The sequence below is a fragment of the Sebastes umbrosus genome, chromosome 14 (genome assembly GCF_015220745.1).
Source record: "Sebastes umbrosus isolate fSebUmb1 chromosome 14, fSebUmb1.pri, whole genome shotgun sequence".
NCBI classification, from domain to species: Eukaryota; Metazoa; Chordata; class Actinopteri; order Perciformes; family Sebastidae; genus Sebastes; species Sebastes umbrosus.
Window position 1 is genome coordinate 31093757 of NC_051282.1, and position 16609 is coordinate 31110365.

The 16609-nt window shown below is 44.0% G+C and overlaps 1 protein-coding gene across 15 annotated transcripts in view; it reads left to right on the top strand.

Moving 5' to 3' along the window:
- The window catches only part of cacna1aa (calcium channel, voltage-dependent, P/Q type, alpha 1A subunit, a), a 132159-nt gene that overhangs the window by 68760 nt on the left and 46790 nt on the right, over nucleotides 1-16609 (top strand). For 9 of the 15 annotated variants that reach the window (XM_037792928.1, XM_037792915.1, XM_037792927.1 and 6 more), the window contains 13 exons: nucleotides 198-366; nucleotides 570-1216; nucleotides 1401-1750; nucleotides 1855-1990; nucleotides 2401-2530; nucleotides 3621-3680; nucleotides 3819-3925; nucleotides 11682-11693; nucleotides 14417-14516; nucleotides 14634-14794; nucleotides 15438-15578; nucleotides 15674-15875; nucleotides 16005-16169. In XM_037792928.1, the coding sequence (XP_037648856.1) occupies nucleotides 198-366; nucleotides 570-1216; nucleotides 1401-1750; nucleotides 1855-1990; nucleotides 2401-2530; nucleotides 3621-3680; nucleotides 3819-3925; nucleotides 11682-11693; nucleotides 14417-14516; nucleotides 14634-14794; nucleotides 15438-15578; nucleotides 15674-15875; nucleotides 16005-16169 (2380 nt within the window). The remainder of the gene's footprint in view (nucleotides 1-197; nucleotides 367-569; nucleotides 1217-1400; nucleotides 1751-1854; nucleotides 1991-2400; nucleotides 2531-3620; nucleotides 3681-3818; nucleotides 3926-11681; nucleotides 11694-14416; nucleotides 14517-14633; nucleotides 14795-15437; nucleotides 15579-15673; nucleotides 15876-16004; nucleotides 16170-16609) is intronic. The other 6 variants (XM_037792922.1, XM_037792926.1, XM_037792929.1 and 3 more) reach the window with 3 other exon arrangements.

Sequence of the window (16609 nt, forward strand, 5' to 3'; positions counted from 1 at the left end):
ATGTCTTTGCCCCCCCCCCCTCCCATTGTGTCTTTACGTCCTGGCTGTTTTATGTACTTATACTTTTTGGTGTTGGTTTTCACGTCATCCTCATGTCTTTGTGCGTAGATTTTCACGACAGTAACATGTCTTCAAACGGGTCTTTAATTCTGTCAATCCCGCCTCCTTTCCCTGTCCACCCTGCTTCATTTCTGCAGTAAAGAGCAGCAGAAGAACAACAAGGGGGGGATCAACAAGTCGGTGTGGGAGCAACGGACCAAGGAGCTGAGGAGGCAGACCCTGGTGTCCAGCCGCGAGGCCCTCTACAACGAGCTGGACTCTGACGAACGCTGGAAGGCAAGGACAGGGAGGGAGGAGCAAAACAATGTAAAGGACAAGGCAAACAAAGCCCCCTAGACTTGTGCTATCAGTGTACACAAGTGATGGGAATGATGATGATTGGTGTTTAGATATATACAGTATATACAGTAGGTCATTATTTGTTGATGGTGCATTAAAAAGACTCCTCTTGCTCCTTCGGTATCTTCAATCTCCGCCTCTATGCTGCCTCTCTATCCTCCTCCTCGCAGGTGAACTTCTCACGTCAAGTCCGTCCAGACATGAAGACCCACCTGGATCGCCCGTTGGTGGTTGACCCCCACGAGAACCGCAACAACAACACCAACAAGACCACCGCCAACAATTCAGACCTCTGCGTCAGCCAGCACCATCCTGCCGATGAGCTCCACAGACAAACACGCCTCCACGAACACGGCGGCCAAGTCGGAGGGGGTGGCGGCGGTGGTGGTGGAAGCTCCGGTCCGGTCAGGCCTCCCTTGGAGCGGGGCGAGTCCTCAGAGAGCAGGCGGAGTCGCAGCAAAGGCGAGCACCACCACCACGCCTCTCACGTCCGACTGGACGCCACGGTGATTCCCGGGCCAGGCTCGGAGGAGCGGCCTTCCAGGCGCCACCACCACACGCGGAGCGGCAGTCGAGGCGGAGTAGGGCAGTCGGAGCACAGGAAGCCCAGGTCGCATCGAAAGAGCGCAGAAGGCGGCGAGGACGGCGGGGGAGGAGGTTGCAAAACGGGGAGACACAAGAACAAAGGGGTTGACGGAGGTGGAGAAGGAGGAGAGCAGGAGGGAGCTGGGGATGGCGGCGAGAGGAGGCCAAGAAGAAGTCGCCATGGCAACCAAACCGAGGGCGAGGGGAAGAGGATGTGCCAGCACAGAAGGAAGTATGTCCAGTGCACGCGGCTGTAGATGATTACGATGATGAAATTTTGATGACATCCAAAAAGTTTCTTCTCTGTACTCATATTTTTGTCACACCTTTCTCTGGATATCTTTCCCTTCTTTACTCTCCATCTCAGCTTTCCTGTTTTCTATCGCCAATGATGTCTTCTTCCTCCCTCTTTCTAGGGATTGCAGTGTCCCTAACCTGTCCACCACGCGGCCCATTCAAAAGAGCCTCTCCAGGCAGGACAGCCAGTACAGTGAGGATATGGACAACCTCATGAATACCAAGCTGGTGTCCGGCTCCACCCCGCCCAGCGACGTACACCCTAATCCAGTCCCCAACCGCACCGTGGCCCCTGGCTTTGGATCTGCCCTCCATCTCGCCAACAGTGGCGCTCATGGGAGTTTGGTCACATTAGATAGCTACGGGAGCATCGCCCATCACCGTACCAACAGCGTCATCAGGCTGCCGCACCCTGACTACACAGCTCTAGACATGCCAATCTTTCCATCCACCAACGCCATACTGCAGGGTAAGGGCACGATGAACGGGTGCTGTTTTTCTTCTACTATCTTGTCTCCTCTTCAATAACAAACTCATTTTTACCCCTTTTTTTTCTCTCCCTCTTTGATCCAGTCAATAAGAATGCCAACACGGAACCTCTGCCAGCGAAAGAGGATAAAGACGATGATGATGATGAGAAAGGAGGTGAAGGAGGAATCAAGCCCATGCCTCCCTTCAGCTCCATGTTCATCCTGTCCACCACCAACCCGTAAGTGGGACGGCTACAAATACATGCACACATACTCACCTACACTACGGCTGTATTCTAAACCGCCTACTACATACTACTGAGGAACGCAGTATGCAGTGTACAGTACATACTTCAAAAACAAACTCCTACCACTATTACAATATTACCGAAAAAATACAACTTTGATTTTGTTGTTTATGTTCTGTTGGTGAAGGTTTAGAATTTTTTTTTTTTTTGGGGGGAATGGAAAATGGATCTACTATTAAGTCACAGCTACAACACTTGCATGTGAACACACACTAACAAATGCATACAGATGCAAAGAACGCTTATATTTCAAATTCAAATACATTATACTTACAAAGTAGATCTAATGGTATATGCATAGCTATGGGGCAAGAGAACAAAACGTCTTTGTCTGCTGCTAGGTTTCGGCGGGCGTGTCACTATATCTGCACCCTGCGTTACTTTGAGATGTGCATCCTGCTGGTCATCGCCATGAGCAGTATCGCCCTGGCTGCTGAAGACCCCGTCTGGCCCGAATCCCCTCGCAACAATGTAAGAAAGTCCACACAGTTATGTTGCATGAAATATTATGTGTATACTTGTTATTATTACAATGCATATTGCTTTGTTTTTATTTAACCCCGGCCGCTTTTCTGTCTTTCAGAGGTTGTAGAGGGCTCAGTTTTAAAGCTAGAGGGAAGATATCCTGAACTAGAAAACCTAAAGAATCCATTGGTACCAACCATGCTAGCTTGTCAGGAAGAACGCTAAATGAACAACGCCGTGAAGTTAAAATTTGGGCAAGGAAAAACTAGCATGGTGATTTTCAAAGGGGTCCCATCGGTACCAACCATGTCATACTAGCTTGTCATGAAGGAGGTTAAATAACACTCCAAACTTGCGCAAAATTTTGGCGAGGAAAAACGGTCATGTCCAGCAGAAAGTGTTGAGTTTGCTCAAATAATGTACTAATCCTATGCACCTGTCTCCAACATTTTATTTTAATGTATCAAAACTAGGGCTGTAAAGGTTAACACAAAGTTGTTTTAACGCGACTAATTTATTTAACGCAACTTTGGATTTAACCCGGACGCAATTCAATCTTTCGGAGGTCATAGTGGGTTCAGTTTTAAAGCTAGAGGGCATCATATGAAACTAGAAATCCTGAGGAATCCATCTGTACCAACCATGTCATACTAGCTTCTTGCGAAGGAGCCTAAGTAACGCTCCAAACTTTCTTTATTAATCGATTAGTTGTTTGGTTTATAGAATGTCAGAAAATGGTGAAAGATGTCAAACAGTGTTTCCCAAAGCCCAAGATGACATCCTCAAATGTCTTGTTTTGTCCACAACTCAAAGATATTCAGTTTACTGTCACAGAGGAGGGAAGAAACCAGGAAATATTCACATTTAAGAAGCTGCAATCAGAGCATTTAAAACGTTTTTTTTCTTATAAAAATGACTCAAACATTAATCGATTATCAAAATAGCTGGTGATTAATTTAATAGTTGACAACTAATCGATTAGTTGTTGCAGCTCTAACACTAGTGTAGAATTATGGGTAGACTTCTGAATTTGAAAATCATCATGCAGTGCATATCCACGCAGCAGCAAATCATTCTCTCTTTTCTCTTTGTGCAGGTTCTACGTTATTTTGACTACGTCTTCACAGGAGTATTCACATTTGAGATGCTGGTAAAGGTAAGACAACCAACAACTTCCTCCAGACATGTTGAGAGCCCCACGCCCAAAAGAGGATTAGACACTAAGACCAACATTTCCCATCCACCATACCCAGAGGATCACTTCTCATAACCAGGTTCTCTCTTGCTCCTCTAGATGGTGACTCTAGGGCTGGTCTTGCACCAGGGTTCTTATTTCCGGGACTTGTGGAACATCCTTGACTTTATTGTGGTTAGTGGTGCTCTGGTGGCCTTCGCCTTCACGTAAGTCGTCCCTCCTGCCTCCTGCTGTCCTCCTCTCTCCCCTCCTTGCTCCTCCTTTCTCTCCTGCCTTATTTATCTACTGCCTCACTGGCACCTTGGAGTACAGCCTCTCCTGTTCTTCTTGATTCATCCATGGCTCGGTTCGGGCTCTTCTTCTCTCTCTCTGGACTTCTGTTCTTTCAATACTCTCACACATTTTCTCTCTCAGCTCTCGTCTCCTGTCCCCTCCTCTGTTAAACTCCTCTACAGTTGGCCATTTCTTCTACCTTGTTCTCTCTCATTTCTAAGCCCCTCCACCTATGCCCCAACATGTTAAAAAAAATAGTGTCCCAGCATCCCCTTCCTATCCACCTCTTCCTCCCCCCTGTGAGAGGTGAGGACCACCCTTTGCACCTGTAACCCTTTAGTGCCCAAGGCGTTCTAGAGCTATAGGCTCCATGCGGAGCCTGGCCAGGTCATGAGCTGAGCTGGCTCTCAAAATATCACCACGCCCTTCTCCAAGGCAAAAGTAGGTACTTTAAACCCTACTTAATCTGCATGACTGTGAGGATAAAATACAGTTATATTTGCATAACTGGGTTAAGTTTGGGGCTTAGTTTATGAGCACTATGCTGGGTACAAAGCATGCATTGTGACTTTTGGGATTTGCCGTCGTGCTTTTGCATCGGTGGGGAGAATATGAAGTGAAGCAGCACTTCAGGACTGCTGTTAAAATGTAATGTGATATTACTGTAGATTGAAGCCATACAGAGCAATAAGTTTACAATGGCAATTAGGGATGCACCAATACCCGATACCAGTATTGGGTATCGGGTCCGATACTGTGCTCATGTACTCGCAAAACGGCTCCAATACAACGGCACAGATACCTTACTCCGATACTTTACGGCAGCGTGACGTTAACCTCTCGTCACCATCTTTCGGGTCTTATCGCATGCGCTCACGCTCCACCTCCGCGACGGTGTGGGCGAGACGGGCCGGTGGTGCGCCCGACCCCGCGGGGCCGGGATCCCACCTCAGCCGGCGCGCGCCGGCCCTCACTTTCATTGCGCCATGGGGTTTTGCTCGCACCCTCTGACTCACGCGTGCGTTAGACTCCTTGGTCCGTGTCTCAAAATGGGTCGGGTGGGTTTCAGACATCGCCGCAGACCCCTGGCGCCTTTTACGTGGGCAGAGCCCCACCCTGGGGTTGCGACGCGGTTGGGGCCACTGGGAGCCACTTTGCAAGCTGGCCTAGAGCCGGTCGCGGCGCACTGCCTTGTATGCTGGACTCCCCAGCTGGCTGTTAACGAGGGTCTTTTGGCACAGAGAAGTACACGTATCGGTACTCGGTATTGGCGAGTACCCAAATGTAAGTACTTGTACTTGTACTCGGTCTGAATAAAAGTGGTATCGGCGCATCCCTAATGGCAATGCTGTAACATCCGACACGAATACTCACAGGTCATCTGCAGAAGGTTGTGCTTAATCCTATTTCATGACTTTAAAATTCCAATCTATATTTTCAGGAAACCACAACGTCTGCATACATGCCCCACTAATGATTAGTTTTTGTGGTCTTGTGTGTGGGGTTACACTTGAGTGGGGAAAGGTGAGGAGTTTATAATAGTAGATGTGGCAGACACATGAAGCGTCCTCACATGGAGACCAAGATACTCTACCTTTTCTATCTGGAAAGGATTTACTAGTTGATCCTGCCACATGTTCACTGTCCAAGTAAGTGACCATTTGTTATTCCCCTCAAATGTATGCGTTGGTGATGCAGGGCTGAAAACAGTCAGTGTTAATGTCAATGGCTTCAGTAAATGATCCTGGCTGTAAGTCCAGTCTTTTTGGGGAACGTTAGACCTGTGTGCTTGCTCCTTCGCCATTCATATTGTATGGCATCAAACCTTCTCTTGTGTTGGGTAACTGAAGTTGTTGGGCTAGGATGGGGGGGATTGATCCATCCATTTAATTTCCCAGCAACAATTAAAATGCACTGAGTTACCTGTTCATGCTATTAGGTACTTGTACACCTGTTTGATCAAATGCATTTCAGTACAACCAGTGCAGTGCCCGTCCGGAATGGGTCTATAGTTTGGCCCCCTAAAGTTCTGCTTGCAGTGTTGAGAACCACAATATGGCTGCTTGTTCCTGCCAAGCATGAAGTTGATTGGTTGAACGGTTCTTGAGATATGTGAAGGACAGTCCTACATACATACAGTACATACATACATACATACTTCACTTCTTTTATAGTTAGATGGCCTATTGGCCAAATGGCACCAAATTTGCCATAGTCACTCAGACATCATATTTACTCATGTCCACCAAATGTGCTTCCAATAGCACAAAGCGTTCAGGAGATATGACAATTATTTGTTACGTTACATCAACAATCCAAATGAGGATTGAACGTGGCCCCGCCTCCAACACTGTATCCCCTTTATACATCCATGGTCTAAACGTAAAGGGGCATGGCTTGTATGGATAGAATTATCTGAACCCACAAATTCCAGGTAAAAAAAAATGTATTTCTGATTTCTGTCTCAGAGATTTTATTTCTGAGTTTTACGGTTCAAAAATTACAGGCCAAAACAACATGGTCATAGCGCCAATCTGACCAATTTGCACCACATTCAACACTGCACTCCCTCGGGTCCTGAGCAACACACCCGCCAAGGGACCGACATATTCGTTGCTTTATAGTTAGATAGCCCTTCAATAAATCATGTTTCTAAAGGCATGACACAGTGTCAACAAGTCAGCTTCACAAAAAAACAGAGGACGTATTGCTGGACTGTCGTATTGGATTGTATTAGGTTGTACAGGTGTAAAGTGGTAAAATGACAACTCGGTGTACAGTACAGCAGCACTGAGTTAAGTTTCCTTGAGTAATTGATCTGACTTGCAAGAGAGTATGAACAGAGATTGAATCACCGGGATGATATAACAATAATCAAACATTTCCTAAATGTGAGATACTTGAGGCCATGTGACTGTTTTCATTAATCCAACCATATTATGAAACTGAGACTAACTTGGTCTGCATCCATACAAACGCAAGGTCTCCATATCCATGTATCAAAATGGAAATGGCATAAATAATTGAATGCATGCTGCATAATGCATCTGATAAACTATACTTGGTACCGCCTTAACTCTTGATGTCTTTGAGACATAAGCTGACAGGAAGTTTACCAAGTGTAAACCAAAGAAAACCCCTCCACAACTGCATTTTCCCAGCATGATATTTTCCCTTCAGTGCTGCCGTTTGTTCCGTCAGTCTGGAGTTTGGTCCTCGACCGCTCAGCTTTCAAACCTCGAGTCTGTTGAAGCTGAACCGCAGTAAAGTTAGTTGTTCATTATAGCCGTAGAAGACTTACCTGGCCGTCCCCTGCTTATTATGATCTCCCCTTCCTCCTTTGCTCTTTTTTCCATCCCTTCACCTCTTTTACCGGTCATGGCAACACCCAACATCTCTCTCACTTCTTCCTCCTCATCCTGCTGGCCTAAAAAAATGTTCACACATTAGAGTTCTTTCAGGAATATGAGGAAGAAAAGATCCAACAAACAAAGAGTAACTTTGATTCTTAAAATTCACTGTTACATCTCTCGAAAAAACGGGGCTGCTATTACATCACTATAAGTTTACCATTATTTTGTGAATCAATGCATTCACTGTATTTTTAGGAATTCTTGTACTGTTTAGTCACCTGATTTGACTGTTATCAGGCCATTAAATAGGCGTTATCGGGCCCACAAGACTCCAGCAAAAGTTGGCGCACAACAGGATTTTCCATGCACAAAGATGCAACCCCGGTGGTGTTTTTTTACTCCGACACAACCTAGATTGAATATCCTACCGCGAGGTCTGGCAGCAGTTGCGCCGGGAAGGTCCAATGACATCATTGTGCATAATTAGTAGCCATGTGCTTCTGTTTACATCTGTGTGCGTCTGTGCTCAGCCGGTCAAATTCACGGCCATCCACGGAACACGTCGTGGAAGGCAACAAAAAAAAAAATCAAATGGCTAGACTTTCTGTCGGGACGTCGTGAGGTGTCCCAGACGCGGTGTCGATTTTTGTGTGACACACTACACAAGATAAAACGATCAATTATCGCACACAACACTCCCTACGATGGCCGTGTCGGGCTATAATCGGGCTGATATCGTGTAGTCTGAACCGGGCATACGGCTCAGCCCAGCCACCCTACGAAGGAAGCTCATTTCGGCCATTTGCATCTCATTCTTTCGGTCACTAACCCAAAGCTCATGACCATAGGTTGTTAGAGGGTTGGAATGTAGATGGACCGGTAAATCCAGAGCTTTGCCTTCTGGTCAGCTCCCTCTTCACCACAACGGTCCGGTAGAGAACCACCTGTCCATCTCCTGCTCCATTTCACCCTCGCTCGTGAACAAGACTCCAAGATACTTGAACTCCCTCGCTTGGGAGAGTAACCCAGAGGGTGCCATTTTCCGCCAGAGAACCATCATGGCCTCAGACTTGGAGGTACTGACTCTCATCCCGACCGCTTCGCACTCGGCTGCAAACCGCCCCAGTGCATGCTGAAGCCAACAGAACCACATCATCTGCAAAGAGTAGAGACGCAATTATGAGGTCCCCAAACCATTGAATTACTACGACCACTAGAGGTCGCTGTCGTGTTCTTTTATACCTTCTTTTGTTGATAGATGGTGAAGCCTAATAATGGGTGTAGTAAGCCCCTAATGACCCACATCTATGGTGCTTATAGCGACCGATAACGCCTATTTAACAGTCTGACAACAGTCTAATCGGCTGATTTAGTAGTGGTTGGATTTCTTTTTATTTATTGCATGTCCTATGGCTGCATTGCTGAATGGTAAATTAAGATCATTGTCCATAGATGAACGAGTATCTCCGCCACGTCTCTGGTGGAGTTGTCCATTGATGATTTTCTTAGCATCAATGAAAGAAATGTCAGCTTTCTTATTCTGAGGGACTTATTCTGATTTATCCTGTTTCAGCATGGTCTCACATTGTCTTGGTTTTTGCAGCTTTGAAAGAAGATTTGAAAACATCTTTAGCTGAAGAAATGTCAACAAGTTTGAACTACTCCTTTGCACAGTAGTACAATGGTAGTGATTGTAGGCCAGCATGGAGATGAGGCATCTCTTGTCCTTTAAAGAAACGTTGGCAGGTGCTCCAGGGTTCTAGTGGTGGTGCTTTCTGAATCACTTTTTGTGTGTTCGCTAACTCTCTTTCCCCCTATTTCTTTTTATGTGGAACACTTAAACCTGTCTGTGTTTCTGTTTTTGTGTATATACCTGTGTGCTTCTGTCCTCTAACCTCTCTCTGTTACATATTTATATGTGGGTCTATCTGTCCGCTCTGTGTCTATACTACCTAGGAGGAAATGTTAATTATGTACTGATTGTTTCAATAATCAAAGAGCATACAAAAACAGCACAGCACCTGAACATATTTAAAGTAAATCTGGGTAATAAATGAGTACCAGCGAGAGAGAGAGAGAGAGAGAGAGAGAGAGAGAGAGAGACAGAGAGAGCTGTGATTACACAGGCAAAGCTGGTAAATACTGTATGTTAACATAAACACAAACAATCAATTAAGCCAGTTGAACCAATAAAGTCTGATTTAACTACGACGGGGGGGGTTAACGACACTAATGTCTGACGGGGAGATCCGAACCGGTCAGAACAGACTCGTACGCATCCAGATAGTGCTTTAATTCAATTGGTGGAAAATCAAACAGCACTCCAGAAAGGCTCAGCGGTCTCAATGGAGATGTTTATCGCTCCTTTAATCCAATTTGTCTGGTCTGAGGGCTGCTGGTGTCTTGGAACCGCTCGCGCTGCCCGTCCTGAAACATTTCTGCAGCCTCAGACTGAGCTTCAGGTCCAGACAGGCTCCCGACGCAGAGACAACCGGTCTGATAACTGACCGAGTTTGGTTAGCTTAAAGGGATACCTTGACATTTTAAAGAGATTATTTTTCCACCGGGCAATGTTTGTTCTAGTCGGCAGAATGTGCTTGAATCAAGTTTATATTTGGGCATGTTGATGCATTTCTAGCGGTCCTCATTAATGGTAATTTAAGCTACTCACAGTTCATCTCTGGTTCTGAAAGGGAGCGCAAATTTACAGATTTTAAAAGTTGATTGTTCACTAAATTGTTATAAACTAGATTTGGGATATTTGGGGGGTAATTAGAATTAGGGCTGTCGAAGTTAACACGATAATAACGCGTTAATGCAATTTCAAATTTAACGCCACTAATTTCTTTAATGCATTAATGCAACTTGCGATTTTTAGGTTGTAGTGGGCTAGAGTGAAGATACTGGCATCATATGAAACTAGAAAACTTAAGGAATCCATCGGTACCAACCATGTCATACTAGTTTTCTCACAAAGGAGGCTAAATAACGCTCCAAGGTTACGCTAAATTTTGGCGAGGAAAAACTGTCATGTCCATTTTCAAAGGGGTCCCTTGACTTCTGACCTCCAGATCAGTGAATGTAAATGGGTTCTATGGGTACCCACGAGTCTCCCCTTTACAGACGTGCCCACTTTATGATAATCACATGCAGTTTTGGGGCAAGTCATAGTCAAGTCAGTCGTGTTGTTAATTGATTTACAATAATAAATATATACATACATTTGCATAAAGCAGCATATTTGCCCACTCCCATGTTGATAAGAGTACTAAATACTTGACAAATCTCCCTTTAAGGTACATTTTTATCTTTGAAGATTTTTTTTTTTATTAGCGAAAGGCTTATTTAACAATACAATTCCAACGTGTATCAACATTTCTTTTTTTGTTTTTTAAAACAAATATTGAAACCAGAAAAATAAAATAAAATAATCAGGAAATTAATAATTAAAGAAAGAAATGTGGTAATGATATATTATTGATTCAACTAACTTTTAACTACTTAATAATAATATCCTTAATAATAAAAATTATAATTATAATAATGAGTAAATGAAGATATAAAAAATAAAAGATACATTCAAAGTAATGATTGAAATAATAAAGAAAAATTGTTAGAAAATAAATAAAAAGAAACATGTAAAGAAAATACATATTGAATAAAATGCATGTAAATAATAAACACACATATCTAGTGCACATACATGTTTATGAATCTGAATGTAACAATCATGGTTTGAATAAATATAATAGTAGAAAACATCATTGTTATCTCCCACCTGCCTCCTTTAAGGTACATTTTGAACAGATAAAAAATGTGTGATTAATTTGCAATTAATCACGATTAACTACGGACAATCATGCGATTAATCGCCATTAAATATTTTCATTAATTGACAGCCCTAATCGGGATACAATAATGCAATTATCAGTTAATCCAGTGGTGTTTTCCAGCTGAATAATAATAATAATACTAATAATAGTAGTAGTCTCTCCCAGAAGCATCGCCTGGCCTGTGAATCCATCACTAATGAAATGTCAGAGCTGAAGGCTGAAGTAGTTTGGTGCTGTGTTCTAGTCACAACTTCTTGTCTACATTTTGTGTTTCTGTGCACGTGTGTTAGATTTGATAGTCTTTGGCTTGGGGGGGTTGATCGAATATAAAAGCAGGCTTTGTGTTCTCTTTTTCTCTCTCTGTCTCTCATGTGGATGTTTTTCCTCCAAATCCCTCCATTCTGTTTCTGTCTCCCACCCTTTTGTCTTTTTGTGTGTGTCTCTCTCTCTGTCTCTTCGTCTCACTGTCTCTCACCCCTCATCTTCTCCGTTTGGACCAGCAGCAGCGGCGGCGGGTAAAGTTCTCTGTCTTTTTCCCCCTCCTCATTTTCTCCTTTCTGCACTCTTCAGCGCCTGTTCTTCTGATCACACACATCTCTTTCCTTTTTTTTTTCATCCGTCACAGTTGACGTCCGTACTTTGTCTTGTTCTTCCCTAATTTGTCCATTGTTCACCATGGAACAGCTCTGACTCGAACACAACTTAAACCTCAAGTTAAACCTGCGTCAGGTCCTCGACAGACACAGATAGCAGCTGAATAAACATCATTAGTACAAATGTTCAACCAAAGACAGGTCACCAAAAACAACAACAATGCAGAACCTAGGACTGGTTCACATACAGTACATGCTCACACACACACACACTTACACATGTGTGCTCACTTGCACACAACCACCAGCAGCCTACCATCTGGTTTAACAGCTGTAACACACATGCAGCTGTGCACACATCTGCCGTCTCCCCTAAAGGACCACCGTCAGTGATCTTTTGAATCTCTTGACCCTGATCTTCACACCGGATGTTTGAGAGATTAAAGAGTTAAATCTACCATAAAGTGTCCCATGATGCTCGTTAGTAGGGCTGCACGATTATGGCCAAAATGATAATCACGATTATTTATCACGATTATTCATTGATTTCATTGAATAAACAGACTGCTTTCACTTCCATGTTGTGCTACATTCCCGCTAATGTACAAATATTTGTAAGACTGATCCTTAGTCAATTGTGCTAAACTTTTTACTCAAAATTAGATAAACAGAGCGCTGCTTTTACGTTCACAAATCTTCGCATCAAAATAACACTTAAAAACTAGAATGGCACTCGGAGAGCGCAGACCTCCGCCAAGGTGCGTGACTTTAAAAACAGACCACAGCTCACAGCTGGCGGTACTGTGAGTTGGTCGGCGTGTTTCCGTGTAACGTATCGGCGGATGCCTCTCTCATTCAGCAGCCTTGTTATGTCTGTATAACGTTACACTACGCTGTCTCTCATCCCGTCAGCTGCCGCTTTTTTCATTCTCACCGCGGACGAACAGCATCTCCCCCCGCATCTCGATGTGTCGCCACACATCCACACACGTATCTCTCTGCTCTCAGAAGGAGGAAGGAGGCGGGGTCATGCGTCATCAACGCGTCATCAGTTACACTGCGCATGTGTTATACTCTGTGGTCTTAACGCTCAGGCTGATCGGAATCCTTAAAAATATTCCTGAATCCGGATCACCACCAAAATCTAATGGGTTGTTCATTGTGCCACACCCCATCCCTCCAAAACATTTCATTCAAATCCATCACTGACTTTTGGAGTAATCCTGCAGACAGACAGACAAACAAACCAACGGCGGTGAAAACCGGTGAAAGTACTTACTCTTCTACTCTACCGGACTGCAGCCGCAACATTCAGTAAAGGTTTTCACAGCGGCGTGGCAGCTCATCAAAAGTGAAACCAAAACATCCTGAATGCCGGCTTTAATATGCAGCAGTTTTCTATGAGTGGAGCAACGTATTTTAACGTCAACACAACGCAGTCGATCTTCTTCATTTAATTGTCGGAAGCCAAAAATTGTGATCGCATTAATATTCGATTAGTTGTGCAGCCCTACTAGTTAGCCAGTCATCAAATTAAACAGGTTATGATTATTTTACTGGTTACGAAGTAGTCCTTTTTTAGCATCAGTTATATTTTTTTGTCAGTTAACTCACTCGTAGTGCTCAAAATGTTAGGTTTTAGCTTTTTGTTCAGCACGACTGAAACCAAAACTTTGTCCTTTTTCTTCACACATGCACCTAGAAAAGACAAAACGTTAAAAGAACGAGGTTTTGTTCAGCATTTCAATCCAGAAATGTTCGCTAAAATATCTTTGTCTTACCGATACGAGACAAGAGTCCATGCTGTTTGAACAATGCTGTGAAACCTGCTTCTCCTGGTCGTAGTTTAGAGCTTTATACAAATGAACGGCATCAAAAGAGAGAGTTTGGCTGTTCGTTCAAGTTTACCGCTTTCATACACATTGTGACACTACCAAGCTGTGACTTAATCTTTAAAGTTTAAAGAGTTGGTTTTATCATTATTTAACTGAAGCATTCAGTCATTATGTTAACAGGAGGTAAGCTACCACTCTTAACGAGGCTTCCGGCTCTCAAACTCTCTCTGTAAATGTCTCTGTGTAGAATAGAGTTCTCCATCACTCAACCTGCTGCTTAACAGAAGACATATCGCAGCATGGAAAGCAAGGTTTCAATGCAGCATGAATATATATTTCACCATTAGCCGGGCATGTGCAAGGCGAGGCTTTTAGCCGTCTTTGTAAAGCATTGAAATACGTTGCACAGTGTTGAACTGAAGCGTAGCTGCTAGTTAAGCGTTCAGACAGGAATGACGCCGGTTGTTCCCTGAAGCATGGACCGTAGTTGTACGATAGCACCTAACTCTCTAGCATGTAGCTACGATGCTAACCTCGCACTTACGTGTAGAAATAAGCGTAATATGATAGCAATGCTGCATGTGTTGCTATGTATTTAACCCAGACGCAGTTACTCACTGTTGAGTTAACTCGGACACTAAATACCATCAAGGAATGGCTGCCCGCTGCCATGTTGGAGTCGAGAAGACTGAGCCTGTTATATCCACCTGAACCTGCTGACGCAGTTTATCTGTGTGTGTATGTGTGTGTGTGTGTGTGTGTGCGTGTGTGTGCGTGTGTGTGTGTGTGTGTGTGTGTGTGCATATACAGGGGGAGCAGTAAGGGAAAAGACATCAGCACTATCAAGTCTCTGAGGGTGCTGAGAGTGTTACGACCTCTGAAGACTATTAAACGTCTTCCCAAACTCAAGGTATGCTTACATAGAAAATGGGGTTGTTTTTTTGGAAGCCTGGGGGGGGCATGTATTTCTTTCACACGATAACCAACATGTCCTCCGTGTGTTGTTGTTGTCTTCGTCGATCCTCAGGCCGTGTTCGACTGCGTGGTGAACTCTCTGAAGAATGTGCTGAACATCCTGATCGTCTACTTGCTCTTCATGTTCATCTTCGCCGTGGTGGCCGTGCAGCTCTTCAAGGGGCGCTTCTTTTACTGCACTGACGAGTCCAAAGAGTTTGAGCGCGATTGCAGGTCAGGAAATGTATTTACCCTGAACCCTGAACGGTCACCTTATTAATATTGAGTTGAGCCCCTTCGTGCATAATGCTTACCTCAAGTGCTTTTTAGAGGGCAGGGGGATATATTAGATATATTAGATATATTAGACAGCAGGTGAACATTTTGAACTTTGTGTTGGAAACCAGAAAAAATGGGCCAGCGTAAGGATGTGAGTGACTTTGACAACAAGGGCCAGATAGTGCTGGCTAGACGACCGGGTCAGAGCATCTCCAGAACTGCAGCTCTTGTGGGATGTTCTCGGTCTGCAGTGGTCAGGACCTACCAAAAGAGGTCCAAGGAAGGAAAACCGGTGAACCGGCGACAGGGTCAGACCTGAGGCTCATTGATGCACGTGGGGAGCGAAGGCTGGCCCGTGTTGTCCGATCCAATAGAAGAGCTACTGGAGCTCAAAATGATGAAAACGTTAATGCTGGTTCTGATAGAAAGGAGTCAGAACACACAGTGAGGAGCAGTTTGTTGCGTATGGAACTGCGTAGCTGCAGACCGGTCAGGGTGCCCGTGCTGACTCCACTAGGGAACGCATAAATATATAAATTTGGAAGCAAACTCTCCTCTCTATATATTGTGCTGACGATATGTGCTGTGTGCATTTCAGGGGCGAGTATCTGGTGTATGAACGTGATAACGAAGTGAAGGCGCAGAAGCGGGAGTGGAAGAAGTACGATTTCCACTACGACAACGTGGCTTGGGCCCTCCTCACCCTCTTCACCGTGTCTACCGGAGAGGGGTGGCCGCAGTGAGTGGACTCGAACACGCGGCGACGTCACATGCAGCTTACACACAGGCTGTCTGACAACAACCCTATAACCCTTCCCTCCTCTTCCTCCGCAGGGTGCTGAAGCATTCAGTGGATGCGACTTATGAGAACCAGGGCCCGAGCCCGGGGTACCGGATGGAAATGTCCATCTTTTACGTGGTGTACTTCGTGGTCTTCCCCTTCTTCTTCGTCAACATCTTCGTGGCTCTCATCATCATCACCTTCCAAGAGCAAGGAGACAAGATGATGGAGGACTACAGTTTAGAAAAGAATGAGGTGAGGAAGGATTGAGGGAGTGAAGGAAGATGGAGAGAAAGAGTAGATAGAGATAGAGGAAAAGAAGGAAGACAGGAGAACATTATAGCAGGATGAGAACAAAACCTTTTTCTGTTTGTTTTTCTGCAGAGAGCCTGTATAGACTTTGCCATCAACGCCAGGCCCCTGACTCGCCACATGCCTCAGAACAAGCTGAGCTTTCAATACCGAATGTGGGAGTTTGTGGTGTCGCCGCCGTTTGAGTATACTATCATGGCGATGATCGCGCTCAACACTGTCGTGCTGATGATGAAGGTAAACGTTTCCATGCTACAAACATAGAAACAATAATACACACATCAATAAAATAACTTTAACTATCATAATTCCAGTTCATTTTGAAGATTTTTTTACCAAGCTGCTGGTGCATGATTTATTATTTTAATAATAAATAAAAAATCTGTTAATTTTTAAGATTTTTTACCAAGTTGGTGGTGTACGATTTATTATTTTAATAATAAATAAAAATTATTTTAATTTTGAAAAAATCTTTAGTAATTTGCTGCTGCACGATTTATTACTTTAATAATAAATATTCTGTTAATTTTTAAGATTTTTTAGCAAGTTGCTGGTGCATGATTTTTTATTTTATTAATAAATAAAAATTCTGTTTATTTTGAAGATTTTTTTTTACCGAGATGCCAGTGCACGATTTATTATTTTAATAATAAATAAAAATTCTTTTAATTTTGAAA